Source organism: Heterodontus francisci, chromosome 2, assembly GCF_036365525.1.
Source record: "Heterodontus francisci isolate sHetFra1 chromosome 2, sHetFra1.hap1, whole genome shotgun sequence".
In the NCBI taxonomy this organism is placed as follows: Eukaryota; Metazoa; Chordata; class Chondrichthyes; order Heterodontiformes; family Heterodontidae; genus Heterodontus; species Heterodontus francisci.
In genome coordinates this window covers 13,662,429-13,689,646 of record NC_090372.1, presented here as the reverse complement: position 1 = coordinate 13,689,646, position 27,218 = coordinate 13,662,429, and the positions used below count along the sequence as shown (strand labels likewise).

At 43.6% G+C, this 27,218-nt stretch overlaps 1 protein-coding gene across 20 annotated transcripts in view; it reads left to right on the top strand.

Moving 5' to 3' along the window:
• fars2 (phenylalanyl-tRNA synthetase 2, mitochondrial) overlaps nucleotides 1–27,218 on the top strand; it is a 480,761-nt gene that overhangs the window by 357,330 nt on the left and 96,213 nt on the right. For 2 of the 20 annotated variants that reach the window (XM_068054460.1, XM_068054464.1), the window contains one exon: nucleotides 3,768–3,829. The exons of the other annotated variants lie outside the window; for them this stretch is intronic. In XM_068054460.1, coding sequence (XP_067910561.1) covers nucleotides 3,768–3,829 — 62 coding nt within the window. The remainder of the gene's footprint in view (nucleotides 1–3,767; nucleotides 3,830–27,218) is intronic. 20 annotated transcript variants of the gene reach the window in all.

Below are 27,218 nucleotides of genomic sequence, written 5' to 3'. Positions count from 1 at the left end.
TTTCCTCCAAATCATTTATGTATATCACAAACAACAGTGGTCCCAGCACGGATCCCTGTGGAACACCACTGGTCACACGTCTCCATTTTGAGAAACTCCCTTCCACTGCTACTCTCTGTCTCCTGTTGCCCAGCCAGTTCTTTATCCATCTAGCTAGTACACCCTGGACCCCATGCGACTTCACTTTCTCCATCAACCTATCATGGGGAACCTTATCAAACGCCTTACTGAAGTCCATGTATATGACATCTACAGCCCTTCCCTCATCAATCAACTTTGTCACTTCCTCAAAGAATTCTATTAAGTTGGTAAGACATGACCTTCCCTGCACAAAACCATGTTGCCTATCACTGATAAGCCCATTTTCTTCCAAATGGGAATAGATCCTATCCCTCAGTATCTTCTCCAGCAGCTTCCCTACCACTGACGTCAGGCTCACCGGTCTATAATTACCTGGATTATCCCTGCTACCCTTCTTAAACAAGGGGACAACATTAGCAATTCTCCAGTCCTCCGGGACCTCACCCGTGTTTAAGGATGCTGCAAAGATATCTGTTAAGGCCCCAGCTATTTCCTCTCTCGCTTCCCACAGTAACCTGGGATAGATCCCATCCGGACCTGGGGACTTGTCCACCTTAATGCCTTTTAGAATACCCAACACTTCCTCCCTCCTTATGCCGACTTGACCTAGAGTAATCAAACATCTATCCCTAACCTCAACATCCGTCATGTCCCTCTCCTTGGTGAATACCGATGTCAGGCTCATTAACACGTTGGTGCCAATTTTCACGGGGTAGTTCCCCTGCTACTGGGATGCCCACCTTGGGTGAGAAAGGAAGGAAATGTCTGCAGCAATTTCTGTAGCACAGCTGAAAGGAAAAATAGAATTTTATGTAAAAATTTTGAAACTCCTGTGTGGCGCTTTAAATTTCAACTCATTTTTCCTGATTCCTAGTGTTGCTGAGGTATTAATGATGGGAGTTATAGTGGATGACATATCTCCATCATTAGCCTTTCATGTAGGCACACCTGTCCAAATATAGAACAGGTGGAGTGGCTTCCTGCTACTTCCAAGAACCTCAAAACCACTCCAAAATTTAGCCCCGGGATTCATAGCTTCTCCCTCAGGGGTCCTAATTTGCTGATCTAATGTCCTGTTGTATGATTCCAAGGGTGACAGCAGTAATCATCTGCGTCTACTCATCCATGAAGAACCATTACTTGTGACACCTTCGAATCATACCGCAAGTGTGAACACCGGCTGAGAAGTAGATTAGGTGGTGATGCCCCCACAGACCATTCTACTGTAAGGCCATCACCACCTGATCTGTTTCTCACCAGATGTTTGCACATGTACTTTTCTTCACAGGGTCACACAGTACAGCAATCAAGGGAATAAACTTGGGCTAATTTTTTTTCTTCCCTGGCCCAGAGTGCTAAAGCTAATTTGAGTACCTCAAATACTGAGATCAGCCACCTTGTTGCAGACTGGCAACCAGAACTAAGATCTGTATGGCTTCTAACCACACAGCACAGTGCATTTACCCACTAACCCACCAGGGAGATGCTAAGAAAAATAATTCTATCTAGAATGCTGAATAATTGTAACACTGGGGAGGCAAAGATTTTTTATACAACTTTCCAGGTAGGTGAAAAAAATTTCCTTCATGTTACCAGTCATGTATCAGTTGATTAATATTTCAAGACTTTACATTTCAGATTTTTAAAATACCTTTGTATTTCTTTTTGATGAAATAAGGGAATAAACGTAACTAAATTTGTTATTTTAAATTACAATTTCACTCTGTCTGAAAAATATGGCCATATCAAGTTTTACTTGTCTTTTATAAGATGTGAGCTGATCTCTGCAGTTTAGCTACAAAAGTAGATTATGGGAATTTGTGAAAAATAATTTTCTTTCTCCACTATCAGAGGGTTGGATAGGCTTCCAATGCAGCATAGCCCTCAGGATATCTGTTCCTTTAAATATGATTATCTCATGCCCCTCTTCACCTTTCCAGTGTCTCTCTCCACTTTTTCTACAATCATCAGCGTCAATCAGATTCACCTGACTCCAGAGTGCATATAACAGATGCAGCCTGAGGTTCGGCCCATTCTCTGAAACCAAATTGATGACCAAGTGATAGATGGTCATGATGGAGCTGTTCTCCTCCAGTTTTCATCCACTGTTCTTTCCAAGTGCTTCAACATGATTGGTAGCAGAATACTAGACTGCAGTTATCAGAATCTGACATTTATGTCCTCTGGATGGGCACAATTTTTTAGGTCTTATATTTGATTAACTTAAAAAAGTGTTCGTTCGTGTAGCATTAGCTGATTTAGCTGGGAGGCCATTCCAAATATACACTACTATATGGGTAAAAGTACTAATTCCAGCTTGAGGTTGGTTCATTTTATATTTTCTCCCCATAATCTATCCTAATAGGCCAAATTAAACCGCCTACTTGTATCTACACAATGCATTCCTCCCAGTATTTTAAAACTCCAGATCATCACCAATCTTTTTATTGCCTAATGAAAGAACTTGTGTGAGCCTTTCTCATAATTCAGTCCCAGAATTATCCATATTACTCCTCTCTGAATCCTCTCCAATGTGTCATTTTTAAATTTGGATTCCCAAATTTTTACACATTATTCCAATGTGGCCTGACCAATGGTCTGGATAAGATTAGTTTGTTTTCACTTCAAATGTCCTTGAGATTCATCCCAATAGACAACTAGACATATAGATAACACCTGAACACTTGCTAGATACTTTCCGTGAATGGTTAAAAATCACATCCAAACTCTTTTCCTCTTCTATTTGACTAGGATTCATTCATTTCTTGTCTACATGTACCATGGTGCAGTATGGAGAGTCTTATAATAGTGCTTGATTTAGCTGACTGGGTTGCTCTAATTCAAAAGAAACATTGATAGCTGACCTTGGATTTCGGATGACTCCACAGTAAATAGTGAGGTAGATTTTGACTTTGCGTGATAGTGTAAAATGGACAATAGTGAATTGGCAGCTCATTTTACATGTCTTCTGATTTTTATTTCCATTGAAGTCAGATTCACTAGCACCCATTTTACAATATTGCACAAAGTCAAAATCTACCACAGTATGTGTTCAACAACTCTGCCTTATCAGCAAAGGTGTGGCAATTGATTTGTCCATCTTAAAAGGAGGGATTGTTGTGTTAAAGTTGGTGCCAGAAACAAATTTAATTATCTTTCACCAGTCATTGGAAGCTGTCTGAGAATCCTGTAGTGAGGAGTTGACCTTGGGCTTGTACCTCTGGAAAGCCATTGACCAGGTCTTTTTACAGTGGGATTTGGTATGGATAAAGATTCTTTTGGTTCCCTGATCTGCCCCCTCAACTGACGTATGTCTGCTTTATGGCTGTTGCAGTGATATATATTTCATTAAACCGGTACTATGTTGGGCACAAAATTGATTTTGCTCTTTTCTTTCAATATTTATATGTCTTGCACATCCTATAGTAATAGCAATTTTTACTAGACCATATATTTGATTTCAGTATTTCCATGTGCCAAATTAATAGATTTGATCCGCTTATGTTTTAATAATATAATAAAATACAAATGAGATTTTGAGATTATGTGATAATAAATGGATTTCACAGTAGCATAAACCTATTTGAAATGAGCATTTAATTTATTTGAACTGTTGGGCAACTGTCCATCCAAAGTTAGATGGATACTATTGGTATAACAACATTTAATCTATTGTTTTTTGGCAGTTCAACTTCGACCCATGCACCTACCTTTAATAAAATCAGAAAATGTTGGAAATACAAAGCAGGTCAGTCGAATCTGTAAAGAAAATGGACTGTGATATTTTGGGTGTGTATCCTTTATCCACATAACCCCAGCTTTTGATGCAAACCCTTTACTCCTAGAACCAAATTTTTACAGCACAGAAGGAAGCCCTTTGGCCATTATGCCAGCCTTTTGCTGCAGCAATCGAAAACTAATCCCTGCCCTAGTCAGTATTTAACCTCTACCTTAACCATTTTGCATTTAAATAGCTTCTGCTGCCAATCCACAGTTTGACTATTCCAAACAATTACTCTGGGGTTAAATTTCCTTTCAGCCACTGACAGCTAACTTGCAGTCCAAAACCAGTATCTTTCATTGCTCTTTTCCTGATTTTGAACAGAGATCAAAACAGGAGTAATTTTGTGATCCTATGCACCCAGTAAGGAACTGCACTCACAGGGAGTGAGAGTCAGATATAGGGCTACAACATTGATTGATCCATGCTCCTCACTGGGGGTGCCAACAGTACCTTCAAGGTGTAATCTTTAACTTTTGTTAATTCTGAGCTAACAAAAATTGGAAATAAATAGGAAATCACAAGAAGATTTTGCAACCAAAACCTAAAATACTTCTACAAAAGCAAAATACTGCGGATGCTGGAAATCTGAAATAAAAACAGAAAATGCTGAAAAATACTCAGCAGGTCAGGCCACATCTGTGGAGAGACAAAAGTCACGAACCAGTCCGTGTCAGTGAGTGGCAGGACCTGGGGGTGGGATTTTGCTGGCAGCAGCCAATTAGCAGGCTGCCGCCGGGACTGCCATCTAATAGAGGATGGCAGCCTGCCTCCCAGAGCTGCCGGACGAATCAGAGGGCTGGCAGCTCAACAGCACCCTCGCTAGCGGTGACCACTGCTGATGGTGCAGCAGGAAGGAGAGGAGCCTCAATGCCGAAGTGCCTTCAAAGACTAGGAAAGATTTTTTTCCCCAAGCTGGGGCCAGGCAGGTAAGCCCTGGCAATCAGGGGGTGTGGTAATATTACAGTGGTGGCACCTTAGCGGCAGGGACAGCTGTTGCCACTGGGGGACCCCTTCATGGGCCATGGAGCGGTCATTAAGGAGACCCCACCGGAAACCCACTGGGAAGCCAGGTGGTCTCCCCATGTGGTAGCAGGACCTCCCAACACAGGAAAAATGCCAGCAGGGGCATAAGGTGGCCCTGAATTGGGCCCTTAATTGGCTCAGTTGGCCGCCCGGTGGGTGGCCATGCCGCTGAGGTTCCCACTGCTGGTAATATGCCTTTGGCAGTGGGAAGATGTTGGGCTTCCCTTGCAACGCCGTCCCCCGCCATATTACCAGCCCTCCCACCTCCCAGCCTGTCTCCAAAGGGCTGGGAAAATTCAACCTGTTAACTCTGTTTCTCTCCACAGATGCTGCCTGACCTGCTGATTATATCCAGCATTTTCTGTTTTTATTTATGCTAAATTACTTGCACCTGTTTACTTCCAAGCTCATTTAATTCCTTGTGGCATGGGTTGTCACATGATCAAGGAAACCTGCTCTTTTGCTAATGCTGCTTTAGTGCACAGGAATGGCAGTCAGGACTAGACCATCATCAGATTTCCCTTCCCTCAGTCTATGAGCATCTTCCTTAAACAGCCAGGTTAATATCAAGAATCAACCTCTCAGTAATTCTGCAGAACTCGCATTTTGTGAGTGTGTAATGCAGCATTACAGGCTTTCTTTGCCACTTTTGAATTCTAATTATATATTGCGATCATTATTTTTTTTTAAATGCAAAATTTAATTATAGCTCATTATTGCTCAATATTTTGAACATATGTTCCTTTTAACTTTTAGCTTGTTCTTGTTATCGCTGAATTCAAATTACAATAAATGTTGACATATCAGCAGAAGAAACAACCAGTAAAAAGTTCGGATGAAAGGTCATTGACCTGAAACGTTAACTCCATTTCACTCTCCACCGATGCTGTCTGACCTGCTGGGTATTTCTTGCATTTTCTGTTTTTATTTCAGACATGCAGCATCCGCAGTATTTTGCTTTGGATGTCAGCTTTGGTAATTGTTGCCGACATTGACACATTTACATTGATAAATTGCAGTGTCGGCCAAATTTATAGAGGATTTACAGATGTCTTTTCTTCCGAGTTAATATTGTTGTTGGATCGAGTGAGTTAAACCTGTTATTTTCTCAGTATCCATTCATGATAAATATATACTGGGATGATGTGCCTCTGAGGCTTGTCCTTTTTTGGAAGATTCAGAGCTCTGCAGCAGTGTACCTGATTTTCCCTGTCTTTTCTGAAACAGTCCTCCCTCTTCACACAAGAAATTACTTCTTTGACAGCAGCAGTTTTACCTCAGGACATCAGTGAAATACACTTAATGTGAATAGAATTCATATCTATCTATAATTAGATAATAATTTATTTTGGAGAGATAAGAGGGGGAAGCATGATCTACTATTTCAGGGACCATGACGAAGCATTTTCTTCATTTTGAAGAGAGAAAGGAATCACTCTGTAATACACAGAATGCATTTTGTCAGTCTATGGAAATGGTGCCATTTAGTGGAATCTACAAATAACTGGTACTTTCTGTTAGCAGTTTATGCTTGCAGAGTGCTCGTTATGGTTTTAAAAAGATAAGAAAAGCTTTTTGGATGGTTCTTCAGTCACTTAGGCATCAAGGCCATTTAGAGCAGAATGGATTGATCAGATAGTATCTCTCCCTCTTACTCTTCAGACCTTGTTATTTTGTCATCTTTCCATAGGGCCTTCGTAAATATGGTGAATTCATAGTTGAAACCTCTTTGAGTAATTCCTGCTGAATTGTAATAAATGGAGAAGTGTATAAATAAGCCTGGAGCTGTCAGGAAGTGACACAGATATTTTCTGTTTTTTATAATGGTGTTCATAGATACTTCCATTATAGGCTCAGCACACACTGGAGCAGTAAACTGTTTCCAATCGATCTTAATTGGCTGTATTTGCAATACACCAAGAGTGGTGTCTGGTTCAGATTAATTTATTATGAGCATGCTCTTGAGTGGGTTTATATTAGACCAGCATAAAATGGATGTACATCTGATTCAGATGAGCTCATCATGCAACAGACCACTCCAGAATAAAATTTGATTTGTTTCTAGTTTGCACAGGAAAACCAATTCAGATTGATGTGCAGTGGAAACTAGCAGAGAGGCTGAATGCAGAAAGAATTTAGAATTAAACAAGCTGTTTTATAACACCAAACTGTGCCCAGTGGCAGTGGCTGTACAGCTTATCCTGAATTACCAAAGCATCTGTGTGCAGCATCGAATGTGGACATTGTCCTTGCTTCTGGCCTGTGTGCACTGAGATCAGAAATAATTCAGTATAGTACATGCGTCTTCAGAAATTCAGTTAAGCTGCATGTTTCTTTTAAATTAAATTGAAATCAATTTAAGTTTACCAGTGACAGCATAAATGTCTTGTCAGTTCCTTTGGTAGTCATTGGTGGTTTTCAGTGGTTGTTGTAGGTTGATGTTAAGACATCTGTAATTGTTCTCACACCCACAAGTGTGGGAACAAATTTGTTTATGTTGTTTCTGCTTCTATAAGAGAAGGAGAGTAGGAGTTAAAAACCACAATACTGTGACAAAGGAAAACAATTACTAAGTAATATTAAGTAGAAATTATTTTTAAAAGAAGAATTCCATTGGGAGACATTTGTCTTGTTCAAACTCAATGCCATCTATCCTTTTAGACAGATCATATTCAGAGCATCCTTGATAAAACGAGCCACTTGGCCACCATGGTGTATTCATGCCATATTAAGAGTGAACATTTTCTAAAACAAGAAATGCTTAATGCAAAAGCTGGAGAGTAGTCAAAATTACAAAGAAGGAGTAATTTTGTGGTCAGATGGGCTGGGTGCACCTTTGTTCAACCTTGTGCCAACTCTGCACCAGGAATGTAAAGCCTGTTTTTTTTATGGCTGGGCGATACTAGCGACACTTGCTGAGGCACAAAATAATCTAATTAACCCCTAAAAAATTAATTTGATTTACCTAGCACATAATTTCCAGAGGTTTGCTCAGGCATGTGCAGGCAACATTATCCCCAAATAATGTAGGAAACTTGGAGCTTTCTGAAAGCTGGGTTGTGCTGGTTCAGGATTGATTCGCACATATTTGCATTCTTTACTTTCAAGATCCCTTTCTTTGTTTTTTGTTTGCATTTGTTTTGACCCTTTTTGCATTTGTTTTTACTAATCTGTCTCTCTGCTTCCTTTTTGTATCTCATCTCTGTTGTGAATCTTGTTATATTCCATCCTTCTACCTATGGGAGGAATTTTACGCTCTCCCCCGCAGCAGGTTTGGAGGCGGGGAGAGCATGTAATCGGGTGGGATGGTGGCGGGGAAAGGACCCCACCACCGCCGAAATTAAGTCCGGGGCAGGAAGACCTGTGAACATTCGTTGTTGAGGCTTGCGCATCAATAAGGATTCTGTGATTGAAGCATTGGAAGGTGACCAATGTCCATAGATCTATGTCTCAAGTAATGAGTTGATAATTTCAGCTGAGAAGGGGAGAGGAGAAAACTGACCAACATGAAGTAAGAATCCTTCAATAAAAATGTGTTATTTTAATGAGTATAAAAAGTAATGTCATTTGTATTGACAAATCAATATCCTGTATATTCTGCAATCTTTCTTGAGAATCTTTTTTTTCAAGCTACAGTGCTCAGGAAGAGATAAATCAAATCGGCAAAGATCTCTAAAGTGCACTTAAAAAGCTTTTTCTATGAATTTGAGCTGCTTAATACCATTTAGGGTAGTAGATTTTCCTTTGAAGCAGTAGTGCTCTACAGGGCAGAGGAAAATGTAGCATTCTTTTTAGCTCTCTGCTCTAGAAGTTTCAGCTGAATTACGCAAGCAACCTGGTGCTGATTCAGAATGAGGAGAAGCAGTAATGAGATTTCAGGGGTGGGTGAGGGGGGAATTTTTTTTTTTTAATGAGCTAAATGAAATTGAAAGTTATTTTCCCAAGTTTTCAATAGAGTTTCTGTCTAGTGTAGTTGTTTCCATGGCTGAGTTGGAACTGGTATCTCATTCAATACCAAAGTTTGACCTGAACCAAATGTAAAATCTGCCAGTCTCTTGATTCCTTTAATTTCAATTGATGAAATAGAGCCCGAAATTCCCACCCATGCCCTCCAACACTGACCGCTACTGCAGTTTCCAGGGTCAGTGAACAGTTCTGGGGAAGGGAATTGGGAGCATTTAACCCTTTGCATGCTGCTGTGCACACAGTGTTATTATACATCACTGTAAAGGTCAGTACTTTTTTATTTTTCAGCTTTCTCCCCATTTCATACTGCCATTCCCATTTAACAGTTTCTGTTCTTCTAAAGGAACTCCTTAGTTGTAGGGGTCAGCACTGAAGAGATTTCAGTGAAGGAAACACAGAGTGCAGGCTGTGAAATCCTTCCTGAATGAGTCTGTTAATTGGCAGTGATTTCAACATTGTTATTCACAGAAGAACCCTGAAAAAGCAACTTCATTTTTTTTTTTAAACTCAGTCTTGTCTGTGTTTTCCTGTGCCTGCACTGAAACTGTGGACTGTGTTAAAGAGAAAAAGATGAAAAGACAGCTCTGTGCTAGAGAACATTAGTGCTGTTACATGGAGACCTAGACAACAAATTCACCCCCTCCTGTCAGTCTCAGCCATCCCATCAAGGCAATGGCATCCTTTGTTAAATATGCAAAGTTGTCCACGAGGTATCGTTGTGGCTTGCCTGCTGGGCCAATCTGGTACAAGAGGAGCGAAGGCTAGAAGAGGCCCAAAAGAAGTGTGTGATTTCTTTTAGTTTCCTACTGGTGTCAGGAGGAGCAGCAGTGTTTGGGCCTCTTACGCTCTGCTTCCCTCCCCCTCCCCTAACCACAAGTCCCTCATGAACCCCCTCACCATCTACCTGAGTGCTGGGGTCCCTTCCGGTGAGTCCTTGGCAGTGGCATCCCACCGCCTAACTTCGCGCTCCCACTCAGTGGCCTCCTGCCTCTTCCCACCAGGTTTCAGCAGGTGACTGATGGGACATACGCAGATGAAGCCCGTGAGTTCAAATCATCCGGGCCTTATGCTGCAGAGTTCCAGACCATCTGGTGTCTGCCTCAGTCCCTGCCTGCATTCCTGCCTTAATTTAGCATCAAAGCCCTAACAAATGTGTGAGAGGGGTGCAGAAGGGACTACAGTGCCTCTTTCAGACCAACTAACATTGAAATAGGTGTTTAGTTGGTTGTATAACAGCTAGCCAAGTACTGAGTTGACAGAAATTATTAGAGTTTGATTAAGTTGCCAGTATACGAAAAAGTTTTGTATTTACTGACCTAAAAACTGCTTTGAAAAATTGGTGCAGTCCTTGAAAAACTGACACTTAAGAACAACTCTCAATTATAAACCATGTAAAATAACAAGTATTTACACTGAAAATGAAGTGGGACAAAGGGCTTGTAGCTTAATTTGTAGGTCTACCCAACATTCCTTCATTCATTCGTACCACGCAAGTGCCAGGCAATGACGATCTCTAACAAGAGAGAATCTAACCATCTCCCCTTGACATTCAATGGCATTATCATCGCTGAATCCCCCACCATCAACATCCTGGGGGTTACCATTGACCAGAAACTGAACTGGAGAAGCCATATAAATACTGTGGCTACAAGAGTAGGCCAGAGTAACCCACCTCCTGACTCCCCAAAGCCTGTGCACCATCTACAAGGCACAAGTCAGGAGTGTGATGGAATACTCTCCACTTGCCTGGATGAGTGCAGCTCCATCAATACTCAGGAAGTTTAACACCATCCAGGACAAAGCAGCCTGCTTGATTGACATACCATCCACCACCTTAAACATTCACTGCCACCACCACCACCGACACCGACGCACAGTGGCAGCAGTGTGTACCATCTGCAAGATGCACTGCAGCAACTCACCACGCCTCCTTCAACAGCAGCTTCCAAACCACCAACCTCTTCCACCTCAAAGGACAGATGCGTGGAAGCACCACCATCTGCAAGTTCCCCTTCAAGCCACACACCATCCTGACTTGGAAATATATTGCCGTTCCTTCATTGTCGCTGGATCAAAGTCCTGGGACTCACTCCCTAATAGCACTGTGGGTGTCCCTGCACCAGAGGGACTGCAGCGGTTCAAGAAGGCAGCTCACCACCACCTTCTCGAGGGCAATTAGGGCAACAAATGCTGGCTTTGCCTATGATGCCCACATCCCATGAAACAAATATAAAAATACATTTTGGATGGGGAAAAAAGTACCTGCACGAAAGCCTGAAGGGGGATGCAAATGCTGACGGCACGAATGTTATTTCCGAGAGGGGACTAATGGTTATTTGGTACATTTTGCAACATTGTGGAATTCATGGTGAACATGGACATTGGCAGGAATTTTGTCAGAGCAGGTGGTGACCCCGATGATGGGTCCAAAAGCCGGGGGACAGCGCAGCCTCAGCTGTATGTGGGACCTCTGACCACATTTTCTGGTTGTCCTGCAACTAATTAGTCCCTTTAAAAGATGGGAGTCTGCCCCCAAGAGCTGCCAGCAGCTCTTCAGGCTCAGCACCACCACCAGGAGCGGTGGCCACTGCTGTGACTGCACCAGCAGAGAGGACGTTGTGGGAACAGGCCGCCCTCACTACCGGTAAGTGGGGTCTGGGGTCGAAGGAGCCAGTCAGGTCGGCCCCGGTGAGTGGGGGATTGGGATTTGGTGAGGGCGGGGCGAATTGTTACCGCAGGGGTGGCCATTGTGGCAGGAGGACTCCTCTATGGCCAACACATTGCCCAATTAGGAGGGCAAGCCCAACCCCCCCATCCATGCCCGAGCCTGCAGGGAGGCCACCAGTGTTCACCAGGTGGTCTCCCCATGCATTGGAGGGCTTTCCGCCGCTGGTAAAATGCCAATGGCGCCAGTAGGATGCCCTTAATTGGCCACTTAAGTGGCTCAGTTGGCCTCTGGGCAGGAGGGCCGGCCTCCACCATCCCTGCTGCTGGTAAAATGCCATGGCAGCGGGAAGAAGACAGGCACTCCACCCGCCGCCTTCCCTCACCATTTTTCGGGCCCCGCGCCTCCCAGACCATCCCTGGGGGTGGGGAGGGGGGTGATGGGTGGGGTTTGGTAAAATCCAGCTCATTAATTTTTTTTCAACTAAAGAGGAATGAATATGTGCTCAATTTTTTGAAGGTAAGTCCTGCATTTCCTGGTTCCAGGATCCTCTTCCCATTGTCTTTATCTGGTGGGAAAATTCCAACAGCTTTCCCACTCAGGCCATAGTTAGAAGTGCAGTCGGAATCCAGTGACATCTTTGGATCCTGATCCGCAGATTCAAAGAAGGGCCTTGCCAGTGCCAGGCGGGTGCCCATGCCACCTGGTCAGAAGAGCAAGTTGAAATTTAAGATGGCGAGATCTGGGTGGTTGGTAAATCACCATGCAGGTAGGTTTAAAATCACCCCTGATGTTTTCTTTTGGACATCTGTTTCTATACATGAGTTGCCTGAACCTTGAGATTGTGCAAGTTAACAAACTCTTTACTGCTAATTGAAGAGTCAAACTAACAGGCTACAGATCCTAAACATGCATTGAAGCCTGAAGCTTCTGAAAATATTTAATACTGACATCAAGATTGGTCATTCACTGATCATACGAGGAGGACTTACTGCTTGTTAATCCCTGCGCCACGAATGAAAAATTACTGTAAACAGAAACTATTCTTAAGAGTATCCAGATTATTTTTTATGTAAAATAACAGAACAAGTTAACTTTTTCTAAGGTATCTTACTAACTGTTGTACCACAAACAGTTGAATACAGAAAGAGCTGAAGGAAACCCCAGTGTTTGAGGAAGGCTCGAAGCAGGTGTTTATATTTTGTAATAGATTCTAAATGTTTTACAGAAACTGCAATGCTGTTGATTGTTGATGGGAACAATTTTGTTTCTGGGTTCTAAGTATAATGCAGCAAGCTGTTAAAGGACTGTACCATTAATCAAGATTGGAAGGAAGCTCTAAATAAAAGGCCTGAATGTAAGCATTTATTTACATTTGTTTGGTAACATAGTGCAAATATTTGAAAAGAAGGAAAGATACATATTAGTTTAATTTTTTTTGAAGTATTATTGTCCTGAAATTTCGTAGCAGTCCTTCTTATCACCCACCATAACCTGGGTGGTAGATTGATGCAACACCAAGAGAAAAGACATTTGCCCCACCTTTCTGGGGGTTCTGGCATAGATCGGGAAAACCCCCATAAAATTTCCCGACCTATATATCTTTGGTTTGCAGTATAAAAACACACATCTGAAGCAGATGGACAGTGAAGAGCTTACTTACATTTATTTACAGAAATATAGTATGGAAGAGCTTACTTACATTTATTTACAGAAATATAGTATGGAAGAAAATATGTTTTTAATTTATATACCTGTGGTGGGCAACGAAAATATTTATTTTCCAAAAACCAATCAAGACAGCCCCTCCCCTTTGCAGCAGTGTAATATCTGACTCACTGCCTACAACACAACTGGTGTTTTGCTGGTTTTACAAATAAATTAGGTAGTACGTTTTCTGCCACTAGCTATCAGTAGTACAGGCCACAAGTCCACAATATTTCAAGTCGCAATAATTAATCTAAAGGCAAGAAATCAATACTGGAATTGCAGTGTTGGCTTTTCTTTGTTGTTATTCCCAGACAGATGGAAAACTTTGGCAATAGTCTGACTTGGACTTCCCAGGGCTCGCCCAACTTTATATACATTATGGTTCATAGTGTCTATTATGTTAAATAAATAATTGAAATGCCACAAGCATGAGTGAGTCACGTGGGTTATATAAATGGTGATTTATTAGCTGTAGTTTACACTCTCCAATGTGATGACCATAATTTAATATGCTTTACGATGATAATAGAGAAGGACATAAGGATGACAAAACAGGGCGGCGCAGTGGTTAGCACTGCAGCCTCACAGCTCCAGTGACCCAGGTTCGGTTCTGGGTACTACCTGTGCGGAGTTTGCAAGTTCTCCCTGTGACCATGTGGGTTTCCACCAGGTGCTCCGGTTTCCTCCCACAGCCAAAGACTTGCAGGTTGATAGGTAAATTGGCCATTGTAAATTGCCTGTAGTATAGGTAGGTGGTAGGAGAATTGAGGGAAGATAGGGAATATGGGATTAATGTAGGATTAGTATAAATGGGTGGTTGATGGTCGGCACAGACCCGGTGGGCCGAAGGGCCTGTTTCAGTGCTGTATCTCTCTATGACTATGAAAACTAAGTTAATAGATTGTAGAAAAGCTGATTTTGTGGGACTGAGAATAGAACTTGGGAAAATTAAATGGGCAACAACATTGGCAAACAACAATGGGAAACATTTAAAATGGTGTTCAGCAGAGTGCAGAAAAATATATTCCACTAAAAGGAAAGAACAAACTAAACACTGAGACTCCATGGATGAAGAACAACATAAGGGAGCAATTGAGGATTAGGAAAGAGGCATACATTAAGTACATAGTCAGCAGAGGAGTGTATGATTAGAGAGAATATAAAGAGATTAGAAGAGAAGTAAAAAATACAATTATGAAGGCAAAGAGGAACTATGAAATTAAATTATCAAGGAACATAAAACAAAATAGTAAAATATTATACAGGCACATGAATAAAAAAAAGAAGGCTGGATGTGAATAGGATCATCAAGGCATCGATAGGATATTACCACAGGTAACAATAGAGAGATGGCAGAAATATTAAATAATTATTTTGCTTTGGTATTTACCAGGGAGATGGAACAGGTAGACATGACATTGAATGATAAGATGTCTCATGAGATAAGTGCATTTAAAATAAAAAAGGGGAAGTGTTGAATAAAGTAATTAAACTCAAAAAAGTCCCTGGTCCGGATGGATTGCTTCCACACATTTTAAAAGAATGTAGGGAGGAGATAGCAGAAGCATTACTACACATATTTAATAATTTGTTGGAAAATGGTGTAGTGCCAGAGAACTGGCAGGTAGCTAAAGTAATTCCTATATTTAAGAAGGGGGATAGAAAATGCACAGGCAATTAGAGACCAGTCAGCTTAACATTGGTGTTAGGAAAAATAATGGAATCCCTACTGAAGGAGAGAATGGAAGGACATCTGGAAAAGAAAAATATAATAATGACTAATCACCGTGGAAGTCAAATGCAAAATCTTGCTTGACCAGCCTTATTGAATTTTTTGAGGAGGTAACAAGGAGAGTGGATAGTGATAATGCAGTAGATGTAATTTATCTGGATTTTCAAAAGACCTTCGATAAAGTACTCCATAATAGGCTAATGAATAAGGTCAGAGAATGTAGAGTCAGGAGACAAGTGGCAGAATGGATTGTTAACTGGCTTCAAGACAGAAAGCAGAGAACAGGAGTAAAGGGTAGTTATTCAGAGTGGCAGAAGGGGGGAAGTGGTGTTCCACAAAGTGCTGGGACCACTGCTATTCACAATTTACATTAATAATTTGGACTTTGGAATCAAAAACACAATTTTTAAATGACATCAAATTGGAGGGACTGTCAATACTGAGGAGGACTGCAACAAATTACAGGAGGACATTAATAAACTTGCAGAATGGGCAAATAATTGGCAAATGAAGTTCAACACCGATAAACGTGTGGTAGTACATTTTGGTAGGAAAAATAGGGAGATCCCTTATTACTTCAAAGGTGTGAGTCTAGGTGAGGCAGAGGAACAAAGGAATCTCGGGGTATATACACCAATGACTAAAAGTTGCGCCACAGATAAGCAAGGGCATTAAAAAAGCAAACCGGGTACTAGGCTTTATTTCTAGAGGGGCAGAATTAAAAAGTAGGAAAGTTATGCTAAATCTGTATCAAACCTTGATTAGATCACACTTAGAGTACTGCATGCAGTTATGGTCGCCATATTATAAAAAGGATATATAGACACTGGAGAGGGTGCAGAGAATATTTACAAGGATGATACCAGAAATGCGTAGGTCTACATTTTGTCACACTAACTTGCTTTGTTGAATGATAATTTCCTTTAATCCACTGACTGGAGATCCGAATTTATATTTTTTGAAGAAATTAAAGAGAACAGATGAAGGGATGACTTCGCTGGCAGTTTAGGATGGCTATCTAATTTGCAAGACTGTATCCAACATTGCAAGGCCTGTGAGATGGAGAGGAAATGGCTGCTTATCCCAGCAAGAACCACAACTCAGGAAGTTTAAGGGAACTACCTGTTCTTTCACTGCTATCATGTTTGAATCACTGGCTGCCTGTCATGTGACAAGCCCCTCCCCATTTGTGGTTTTAAGCTTGTGTTTCTCTGCAGCAGCAAGGAGAAGCTTCTGGACTCTGACACGTGCAGACCCAAGTGGAGGACTCTCTCTCTCCATTCCAGCTTGAAAGCTTCAAATCCTGTCTGTTGAATGACCACCTTTGCATACTGCAGCTGTAATCAGAAACCCCGTTAGAGGAAATCATCCACATTGCTGTCTCCAAGAGACCCATTGAACCATTCACCTACCTCTTCAAACTAAAAGCCTCAGGACCACCGAATTCAGCTAGAAACCAGCTGAATCATCAAACACCACAGACTGTATAACCCTTTTTTCAATGGACTCTAACTCAACCACTCTAACCTATTTGTGTGTGTGTAAACCTCTAGTATGTGTGAGTGAGTGAAAGTTGGCACGTAGTTTATTATTTTTATTAGTTCGGTAAGGTACAATAAAGTTAACCTTTTCTTTGTTGAACTCAAGAAAACCTGTATGATTGGTTCTTGTTATGGTCATCGCAAGTAAGTAATCAAACACCTACTGAATTGGCCAGTACATCCACTTTAGGAAAGAATTAAACCTGTTGTGGTCAAATAAGGAGAGGGAAAAGAGGGAAACCCTTCAGCCCCTCCTCACTTGACTGTAACAATATCAGGAAAGGATGAACAGTCTGGGTCTCTTTTCTCTTGCAGAAAGAAGGCTGAGGTGTGACCTAAGAGAGGTCTTTAAAATTATGAAAGGTTTTGATAGAGTGGTTAGAGAGAGAATGTTTCCATTTGTGGGGAAGAGCATAACTAGAGGCCATTAATTTAAGATAATCACCATGAAATCCAATAGGGAATTCAGAAGAAACCTCTTTACCCAAAGAATGATAAGAATGTGGAACTCGCTACCATAGGGAGTGGTTGATGCGAATAGTATAGATGCATTTATGGGGAAGCTAGACAAGCATATGGTGGAGAAGGGAATAGAGGGTTACGATGATAGGTTTAGATGAGGAAAGATGAGAGGAGGCTCGAGTGAAATATAAAGGCAGGCATGGACTGGTTGAGCCGAATGGCCTGTTTCTATGCCGTATATCTTATGCAGTTTGTTTATCACATGTGAGCCTTTATTGAGGCCAGGTACTATTTTTTTTTAAAAAGGATCATTATGCAAAGGAAATATGAGCTTATTGAATTTTCTCCTGTTTAATTCTGAGAATAGTGTGAAATAAAGAATCATCGGAGAAGAATGATATGGCAAGTTGATGTGGTAGCATGCCATGTGGTCAAGTGGTGGGACATAGCTTCCTGCTCACAATTGACCATTCCAATTCTGAACCACACTGTCAAAGCAGGGGAACCAATGCTTTCCTGGGGACTGGTGAGGGGGATTGGGTGGTGAATGGACTAATGAACTCTTCCTTCCTGTCTAGTAGCTGACTTGCGCGGCTTGCAAGCAGGTTACCTGACTGCCCAGATTTGGAATGAGGAGGGGGATAAAGCATATGTTCAAAATGGGGGAGAAACTATTTGGAAAATATAGCTCCATGGTTCAACACTCTTTAATACTGATTTGTGATATTCATCATCGAAAACTTCTAGAAAAATACATTTTGCAGTTTGACGTTGCAAAGCACTTTGAGTGTTCAGTGGGTCACATAGTAGCTAATTGTAGTAACCATTTGTAGCTCTAGGTTTTGTCAACAGTTGTTTAAAGAGGGAGAAATACCTTTTGGCATTCCGCCTTTATACAGAATATAAAATTATATCTATCGGAAATTTCTTCTACTTTTTACAACTGCCAATTTTATTACAGTGAGTCTATTTAAGTAGACCAATCCCAGGCCAATCAATGTGATAGCAGTAACGAGAAGTTCACTGTGTGTCTCCATTGCAAACTGTGGTGGGCACAGCCAATCTCAGGAAATAGTGCTGCAGTCTGTGAATGCAAATCACCCAGCCAACATACTGAGATCAGGTGACTCCAGAATGGCTCTGAAGCCGGAATGAAGTTTCCTCTTCCTCCACCCACCATCCTTTGTTTGCAATGGAGACTGTGTGGCAGTGATAAAACTGGAATTTGTTTTTCAAGTTTAAGAATTTCCAACTAAAGTTATATATTTTTTGTATAAAAAGGCAAATACGCTAAACAAAAATTACTCCCCATACACCTCCCTTCACCTTTAGGTCCAAATAGTTGCTGTCTGAGATTGCTAAGCTAAACCACGCCAAAAGGTTAACGCTGAATTATGTCATTTAAAAACTTACCAAACACCACTCAAAGCATTGCTTTGAGAAAGTCTTTTGTTTTCCAAAGCGAATAAATACATTTTGTTTGTGTTACAAGACAGTAAGACACTTGAGGGACTCTAACGATGTTAACGAAACTCAAAATCGAAGGTTGAACATTTCACATGGTCATTGAACCATGAGGGCATGACAGGCTCAGTTCATTTTAAAGAATACATGCACTCATGAACTGGCATTTAACTGTAGAATTTCATATTTGTTTTGTGTAGCTCCGCCTTTTGTGACAGGAAAATCATAACACTCTGACAATATTATGGTGATTTACCACTTGAATAATGCATTCAGCCAACAGGAAGAAAAGGTTTCACTGAGAAAAAATATTTTACATTATAATACAATGACTGTTCTAGTCCTTGGTCTACTGCAGTGTTCCAATGAAGCTCAATGCAAGCTCAAGGAACAGCACCTTATCTTTCACTTAGGCACTTTACAGTCTTATGGACTCAACGATGAGTTCAACAATTTCAGACTGTAATCTCTGCCTCCATTTTGATTCCTTTTCTTTGCATGTTTCGGCCTTAATCTTGTTTTTCTCTCGTTTTGCCTTTGGAAGGCAGCTGTTCATTATTCTGCCATTGACACTTCCTCTGGACATATCTTTTGTTTCTTTACTTGTCCCATTACTACTCCCTGTGGCTCTGCCTCAGCAACTCTTTCACAGTTTAATTTTTCCCTTCTTCCGCCCAATCACAGACTTTCCCTTTTGTTCTTTTTCCATCCTCCCCCATGTGACTTACTTAAAACCTATTACATTTCTAACTTTTCCTCGTTCTGATGAAAGGTCATCGACCTGAAAGGTTAATTCTGTTTCTCTCTACAGACGCTGCCCCAACCTGCTGAGTATTTCCAGCATTTTCTGTTTTTATTTCAGATTTCCAGCATCCACAGTATTTTGCTTTTTTACAGTTACTGACCTTCAAGCTACTCTTTCTCCCTGTTGCTTAGTTCATTTAGATGCTTAACCAATTTAGAACAAATTTGGAACAGATATTAAATTATAAATACTTAGTTTGCTGATTGTGTTACTCTAGTAACTTTCTGCATTTTTACAGATTAACTCTGAGTAACCAATTCTTAACTCTGCATCATATAAACCCATATATGATCTTACTCTTCTTGTACCTTCAGTGGTGAAATGTAAGATTTGGTTTGGCATGTTGTATGGCACCAAAGATTCTCTCTCTTTGACTATCTTCCAAATCTCTTCTTCAGAATAATGTCCTAGAAACCCACCAGCTTACTAATAACTATCAACAAAATCCTATTTATTGTAAATGAAAGTGATGTTTCCATGGCAGTAATGCCAACCCTATTACATTGCCAACCAAAGGAGGTTTTAAATGATGCTGACAGAAAGCAGCCGGACAAATGCAAACCTGGATTTTCTTCAAGCTTCTACCATTATTGTTAACTATACTCACTGTCATTACCATTTGCTGCCTCAACCTCGTGCTTCATTGTACATGCTGTTAAAATCATTGGGGCAGAATTTGCTGGCAAAATAATGGAGAGTTTACTGTGCACGCGCCTATTATGTGAATCGTCTAGTAACTTGTAGTGAGGAAGAGATATGCCGTAGGTGCAAATCGCCACAAACTGCTGGATGATTTGCACCACTCCACCATTAGCCTGCAAAAACGGCAGCTCATCATCAACCTCCCTGTGAGATTCGAGAAATTGCTGCATTTGCACATTAATTATCAATTAAACACACTGCAGAATGTTAGGGCTGGTACTTAACAGCGTAATATTTTTAATGATGAGATTTATGTTTTTATAGTGCCGCTCCACCTCTCCAGGCCAGAAAGGACACAGTTGAAACTCTGGAGTCTCATTCCTGCAGGTGGTAAATTGTTCTCGAAGATTTTAAAATTCAAATTTTGAATTTTTTTTCTTTCTTTTACATTTTGTCTCCATCTCAATCCAATCTTTGTTTCCCTGGTTGGTTTTTTGTATCTAATTTGACTCAAATTCCCCCATTTCCTTCTTCTCTGTTTCTTTCTCAATTCTTAAATTTCATCAGTTGAGAAATACTTTTGGTCCCTTCGTTTACCAAGGTCCCAGACCCTCCATTGACCTTACCAAGCTGTTACCATCTCGCACTTCCAGTAATTTACGGCACAAATCTTTTTCGGGTTGACGAACAAGGGAACTATCTAACGGGGCATGCCGCCCTGGTCAAAAAATTCTGGACTGTAGTTTCACCACTTACTGTGTTTTGCTGCTAAAGCCACCTCAGGGAAAAGCCGGATGAAATGGGAACACATCAGGGCAGCGGCACAATACATTTTTCTCCGATTTTGCTCACTCCCCTGCCTCCAAACCCCCCACCCAAGGCTGGTAAAATTCCCCCGACTGTAGCTCATCCAACTGCCCATTATTTCACAGCAATGTTCAATTTATGTACTGCCTTTTTTAACTGCCTAACTCCGGTTGTGTACTCCATCTGGTCTTAATAGAAAATGTTAAGAGTGTATTATCCCTGCGAGGGACTTCACCTACTGGGACATCATTTTGGGAATCACGGGCATATTCCCCAAGGTTTCCATCGATAATCATGAGAACTTTATTTGCAATTTCATAATATGCACTCCTGGGAGGTAAGACTCCCTTGTGGTAGTGCAAAGCTATAGAATTGTCCCTTTAGTGTATTCCAATGTATGTGACTTTATTACAAGGTCCAGTTTTCAGAGTTATATAAAAGACCGCAATTGTTGACAACGTGATCGGTAGGTGGCGCTGTTTTGGCACATGCGCAAATACAGCATGTGCCACGAAAACGTCACAGCCTGCGACTGTAGCAGCTACCAGGACTTAAGATGGCGCTGCTCAAAGAATCACAGAGATGAAACCTAACAAACACATGGCAGAATACAATGGCCGGAGTGAGAGAGTGGAGCGGGCCGGGGAGAGCAGCGCGGGGAGACCAGCGGTAGCGGTGCCGGGGGGAGAGAAAGAGGGAGGGGGGGGGAGAGAAAGAGGGAGGGGGGGGAGAGAAAGAGGGAGAGGGGGGGGAGAGAAAGGGAGGGGGGGGAGAGAGTGGGAGGGGGGGGAGAGAGGGAGGGGGGGGGAGAGAGAGGGAGGTGGGGGAGAGGGGGGGAGAGAGAGGGAGGTGGGGGAGAGGGGGGGAGAGAGAGGGAGGTGGGGGAGACGGGGGGAGAGAAAGGGAGGGGGGGAGAGAGAGGGAGAGGGGAGAGAGAGGGAGAGGGGGGAGGGGGGAGAGGGAAGGAGGGGGGAGGCAGAGGGAAGGGGGGGGAGAGAGAGGGAGGGGGGAGAGAGAGGGAGGGGGGGAGAGAGAGAGAGAGGGAGGGGGGGAGAAAGAGGGAGAGGGAGGGGGGGAGAAAGAGGGAGAGGGAGTGGGGCGGGAGAGGGAGGGGGGAGAAAGAAGGAGAGGGAGGGGGAAGGAGGGAGGAGTAAAGAAGGGGGGAGGGGGAGAGCTGGGGGAAATGGGGGAGCAGGGGGAGGGGGAGAGAGTGGGGGGTGGGGAGCAGCGGAACGGAAGAGGAGTGCCTTTTTCTGTGCATGCGCCATAAACACAACAGCAAAAGACTTACCGGCCAGTCCCTGCACCCGGCGACAACAAGGTCTTCGCACGCTCGCTCCCCGTGGCTCTCTACGGCCTCTCGCTTCCGGCCCTCTCCATTCAGCCATTCCCTCCAGCTGCGGATGCCCAATCCAGTTGCTTTCTCCCCTACCCAGTTGCTTTCTCTACTTCTCCACAGTACTTCAGGCATTGCAACTGTCTGGTCCCTGCATTTTGCATGCTCCGTCTCCCCTCTCCCTCTCTGAAGTGCAGTTGCAAAGTCGGGGAAATAGCAAGCAAAACAAAACCTCAACAATTCTGGGTTTAATTATTGAAAAGTTTTATTAAGTTCATTAAGTATCCGAGGAACTGCTGTGCATGGATACATGAGTACTGTGTTTCCAGCATTCCCGTTAAACAGACAGGCCGAGTCTCTGCTATGCACAGCTAAAGAGATTGTTCCTGGAGAGCCTTGTGGTGAATGAACGCTTGGCTCTCTATTCCACTACTGTATTGTCCATGTGAAGAAGGCAAAGTCACAAGAGTCTGAGCTCAGTCTATTCTTGGTGAATGTTCCCCAAGCGCATCCCAATGTGCATTCCCAATTCATTCATAAATGCAATGTTCCTTTCCACATCGTGATGAGCTCCGCAGCATGATCCAGTTGCCTTCGTTGCTTGAATGCTGACCATAAGTCTCAAGCATTGTTTTCTCGACGGCATGTTTTACATGAAAAGAAGAAAAGCAAATCAGAGTCAGAGCTTTCCTCCCTCCATCCACTGAAATTACTGTTGTGCACACCTTTTTAAGTTCTGCAGTGAAGGCACCAATTGATAACGTCGCCAATGAAGCACTTATTACCCACCTCAGATGCAGGAACCATCACATCCTTGCGTCATCTCCTGCACTGCCTCCTTTGCTGGAATGCCGTCCTTAAGTGTCAAGGATTGTTTTCTCAAGGGCACGTTTTACATGAAAGAAAATAATGAAAGAACATCAGTGTCAGAGCTTCCCTCCCTCCAATGAAATTACTGTTGCGCATGCTTTATGCTCTGCAGTATAGGCCAATGAATCACTTAGTACCCACCTCAGCTGTAGGGGTCAGGATGATGTAACTGCCCCTATCTGGTTCAATGCTGCTCTCAGGGAAAACATGAATGATGTGAGGGTGCTGGAAAAAGAAGCACATTTCTTTTGGACTATGAACATAAAGCAGACCATTTAGCCCAGCTGTTCCCTGCTAGTGGTTATGCTACTCGTGCGTCTTCCCATCCATTCCCATTTAATCCTGCCTACTACTATCAGCATCATCTTCCATTTCTTTCACTCTTATCTACCTTTGCCTTAAAGCAACACTGAGGATGGAGAATGGTGTGGCTGCACTTCCACCTCACCAGTTGTGTACGCAGCAAGAGCATTCACATTTGTGCTACCACTGGACACGGCATGCTTGTTTCTTTTAGTGCTCAGTCTCTTCTTGCTGAATGTTCCCCAAGTGCTTGACCCCTTTGGACGCCTTCTCTGCTTGACAGGCAGCAGCTGGCAATTGCGGAGTCTCACAAGGCTCTGCATGGTTGTTTCAAGGGCAGATGGGGAAACATGTGGCTGTGTGTCCACGTGCACTGCTTGGATGGGTGCAGGAACAGGTGGCTGTGTGTCCATGTGCACTGCTTGGATGGGTGCAGGAACAGGTGACTGTGTAACTGAACAGCAAGGAGAGGGTACCGCAGGTGGGGGAAGTGGAGCTTTGAACAGGCAGGCGTATGTATGGTCCATCAGATCATTAGGCCAGGGGGTGAAACGCTCAGGATCCATGGATTGTGGCACGCGACTGATGTCCAGCGCATGGCCACCTCCATCCGAAGGTGCTTCCGGGCAATTGTTGGGCAAATTAATTGGCTCCATCTCATCAGCCAGTCCTTGTGTTTATGGCGCATGCACAGAAAAAGGCACTCCCCTTCCGCTCCGCTGCTCCCCCCTCTCTTCCTCCCTTCCCCCCCCCCGTCCCTCCCTCCCTTCCTCCCTCCCTTCCTTCCTCCTTCCCTCCTCCTTTCCCCCCTCCCTTCCCTCCTTTCTTCCCTCCCTTCCCCCTCCATTCCCTCCTCCTTTCCCTCCTCCCTTCCCCCCTCCCTTCCCCCCTCCCTTCCCTCCTTTCCCCCCCTCCCTTCCTCTCCCTTCCCCCCTCCCTTCCCTCCCTTCCCCCCTCCTTCCCTCCCTTGAAATGTTTTCAGACCAACTTAACAACAGGGACTGGAGCACATGCGGTGCCCCAGACAATGTAAATATTTTCAGAGCAACTTACCTTGGAACAATTTCCTCTGTCTAATAAAAATGAAGCAAATGTCCAAAATGACTAAATAATTGAGATAAAATGCCCGACGAAACCTCTCCTCCTTCCATTTTCAAAAACCCGCGCTGAAGCTTTCGGAAGATTGACGCACATGCACACACGTTCTCAGGCCCTCTGTGCATGCGCTGCGGTCCTGGCAAGCCGGACCGCAGCGCATGCACAGAGGACAACCTGGCGTGTTCCCCGAGGAAGGTGACGTTACGCGATGACGTCATCTGCGCATGCGCACACTGGTCCTGGCAATCCGGACCGCTGCGCATGCGCAGAGGGCCTGAGACCGTGTGCGCATGTGCGCACCACGGCGCATCCTGATGACGTAGCATTGTCATTAATCACTTTGTATATAAAATGTACAGAAGCATTCTAATTGCTAACCGCCATGAATGTTGCCTTTAGTATCTTCCAGAAAATTTTAATGTTGAATCTGAAAAGCATTTGCCAAAGATTGTTAGGAAGCTTTGAAAGGAATTTACTGAAATGCCTAAAGATTACCCTGAAGAAAATGGTGGAAATTATTGTTCAATCTTACTTTCTGAGCACTGGCATTCTTGCCTTCTATCAGGTCATTGTTTAATGAAGAGTCATGACAGTGATCACTCTCGCAATACAAAACTGGGCATCCATGAGTGCTGTGGGCCATCAGCAGCAGCAGAATGGTACTCAACCACAATCTGTAACCTCATGGCCCGGCATATCCCCCACTCTACCATTACCATCAAGCCGGGGGTCAACCCTGTTTCAATGAAGAGTGCAGGAGGGCATGCCAGGAGCAGCACCAGGCATACCTCAAAATGCCAAACAGCGTAAGCAGCATGTGATAGACAGAGCTAAACAATCCCACAACCAACGGATCAGATCTAAGCTCTGCAGTCCTGCCACTTCCAGTCGTGAATGGTGGTGGACAATTAAACAACTGACAGGAGGAGGTGGCTCCACAAATATCCTCATCCTCGATGATGGGGGAGCGCAGCACATCAGTGTGAAAGATAAGGCTGAAGCATTTGCAACAATCTTCAGCCAGAAGTGCCGAGTGGATGATCCATCTTGGTCTCCTCCTGAAATCCCCAGCATCACAGATGCCAATCTTCAATTTGATTCACTCCATGTGATATCAAGAAACAACTGAAGACACTGGATACTGCAAAGGCTATGGGCACTGATAACATTCAGCCAATAGTACTGCAGACCTGTGCTCCAGAACTTGCTGTGCACCTACCCAAGCTGTTCCACTACAGCAACAACACCGGCATCTACCCAGCAATGTGGAAAATTGCCCAGGTATGTCCTGTACACAAAAAGCAGGACAAATCCAACCCAGCCAATTACCGCCCCATCAGTCTACTCTCGATCATCAGTAAAGTGATGGAAGGTGTCGTCGACAGTGCTATCAAGCAGCACTTGCTTAGCAATAACCTGCTCAGTGACGCTCAGTTTGGGTTCTGCCAGGGCCACTCAGCTCCTGACCTCATTGCAGCCTTGGTTTAAACATGGACAAAAGAGCTGAACTCGAGGTGAGGTGAGAATGACTGCCCTTGACATCAAGGCATTTGACAGAGTATGGCATCAAGGAGCCCTAGCAAAACTGGAGTAAGTGGGAATCAGAGGGAAAATGCTCCGCTCTTTGGAGTCATACCTAGCACAAAGGAAGATGTTTGTGGTTGCTGAATCCCCCACTATCAATATTCTGGGGGTTGCCATTGACCAGAAACTGAACTGGAGTAGCCATATAAATACCGTGGCTATAAGAGCATGTCAGAGGCTTGGAATCCTACAGCAGATAACTCATCTCCTGACTCCCCAAAGCCTGTCCAATATCTACAAGGGACAAGTCAGGAGTGTGATGGAATACTCTGCACTTGCTGGCTGGTGCAGCTCCAACAACACTCAAGAAGCTCGACACCATCCAGGACAAAGCAGCCCACTTGATTGGCACCCCATCCACAACCATTCACTCCTTCCCCCACCAACGCACAATGGCAGCAGTGTGTACCATCTACAAGATGCACTGCAGCAACGCACCAAGGTTCCTTAGACGGCACCTTCCAAACCCGCGACCTCTACCAACTAGAAGGACAAGGGCAGCAAATGCACGGGAACAGCACCACCTGCAAGTCCCCCTCCAAGCCACACACCATCCTGACTTGCAATTATATCGCCGTTGCTTCACTGTCACTGGGTCAAAATCCTGGAACTCCCTTCCTAACAGCACTGTGGGTGTACCTACCCCACATGGACTGCAGCGGTTCAAGAAGACAGCTCACCACCACCTTCCCATGGGCAATTAGGGATGGACAATAAATGCTGGCCTAGCCAGCGACGTCCACATCCCCATAAACAAATTTTTAAAAATTAGGAGGTTGCCTCTGGGTTCACTATCAAATTAGGGAAGGAGGACAGGTTGAGGAGGAGGGTGGGCCAATCACTGCACCGTCAGCCTTCATCGTGGCTGGAGTGTGAGTGTGCTGCTAAGGCGAAAGTCTTGAAGGCTGATGGAGCAAAATGGCTGCGAGAAAAGGCTGAGGGAAGTGGCAGCCATCTCTGCACTCTGAGCAATGTCTGTGAGAGCAGTCTCCAGGAGCTGCTCTAAGCCTCTGCCTGCAGATGCCCTCAGGCTGCCAATTGCACCATGAAACAACCAGATAGCATCGTATTTTCATGCCACTTCGACCCCTTGCTGTGCAGCCTTATCCTCTGAGAAGCCGAGGTTCTAACACAACATGGGGCCCGTGCAACATCATCAAAATTGCCTTGGAAAGTTGCTGCTCATTGGCCATTTAACAAGCTTAATTGGCTTCCCAGCGCTGCCGGGCGGGTTGCCATCACCACAACGAAGCCGCCTCTAGGAAAAATAGGAGAACGTGGTAACACATTGGGGAAGCATACACTTACTGATCTATCTGGTTCCTGGCCGTGGTATTGTTTTCGC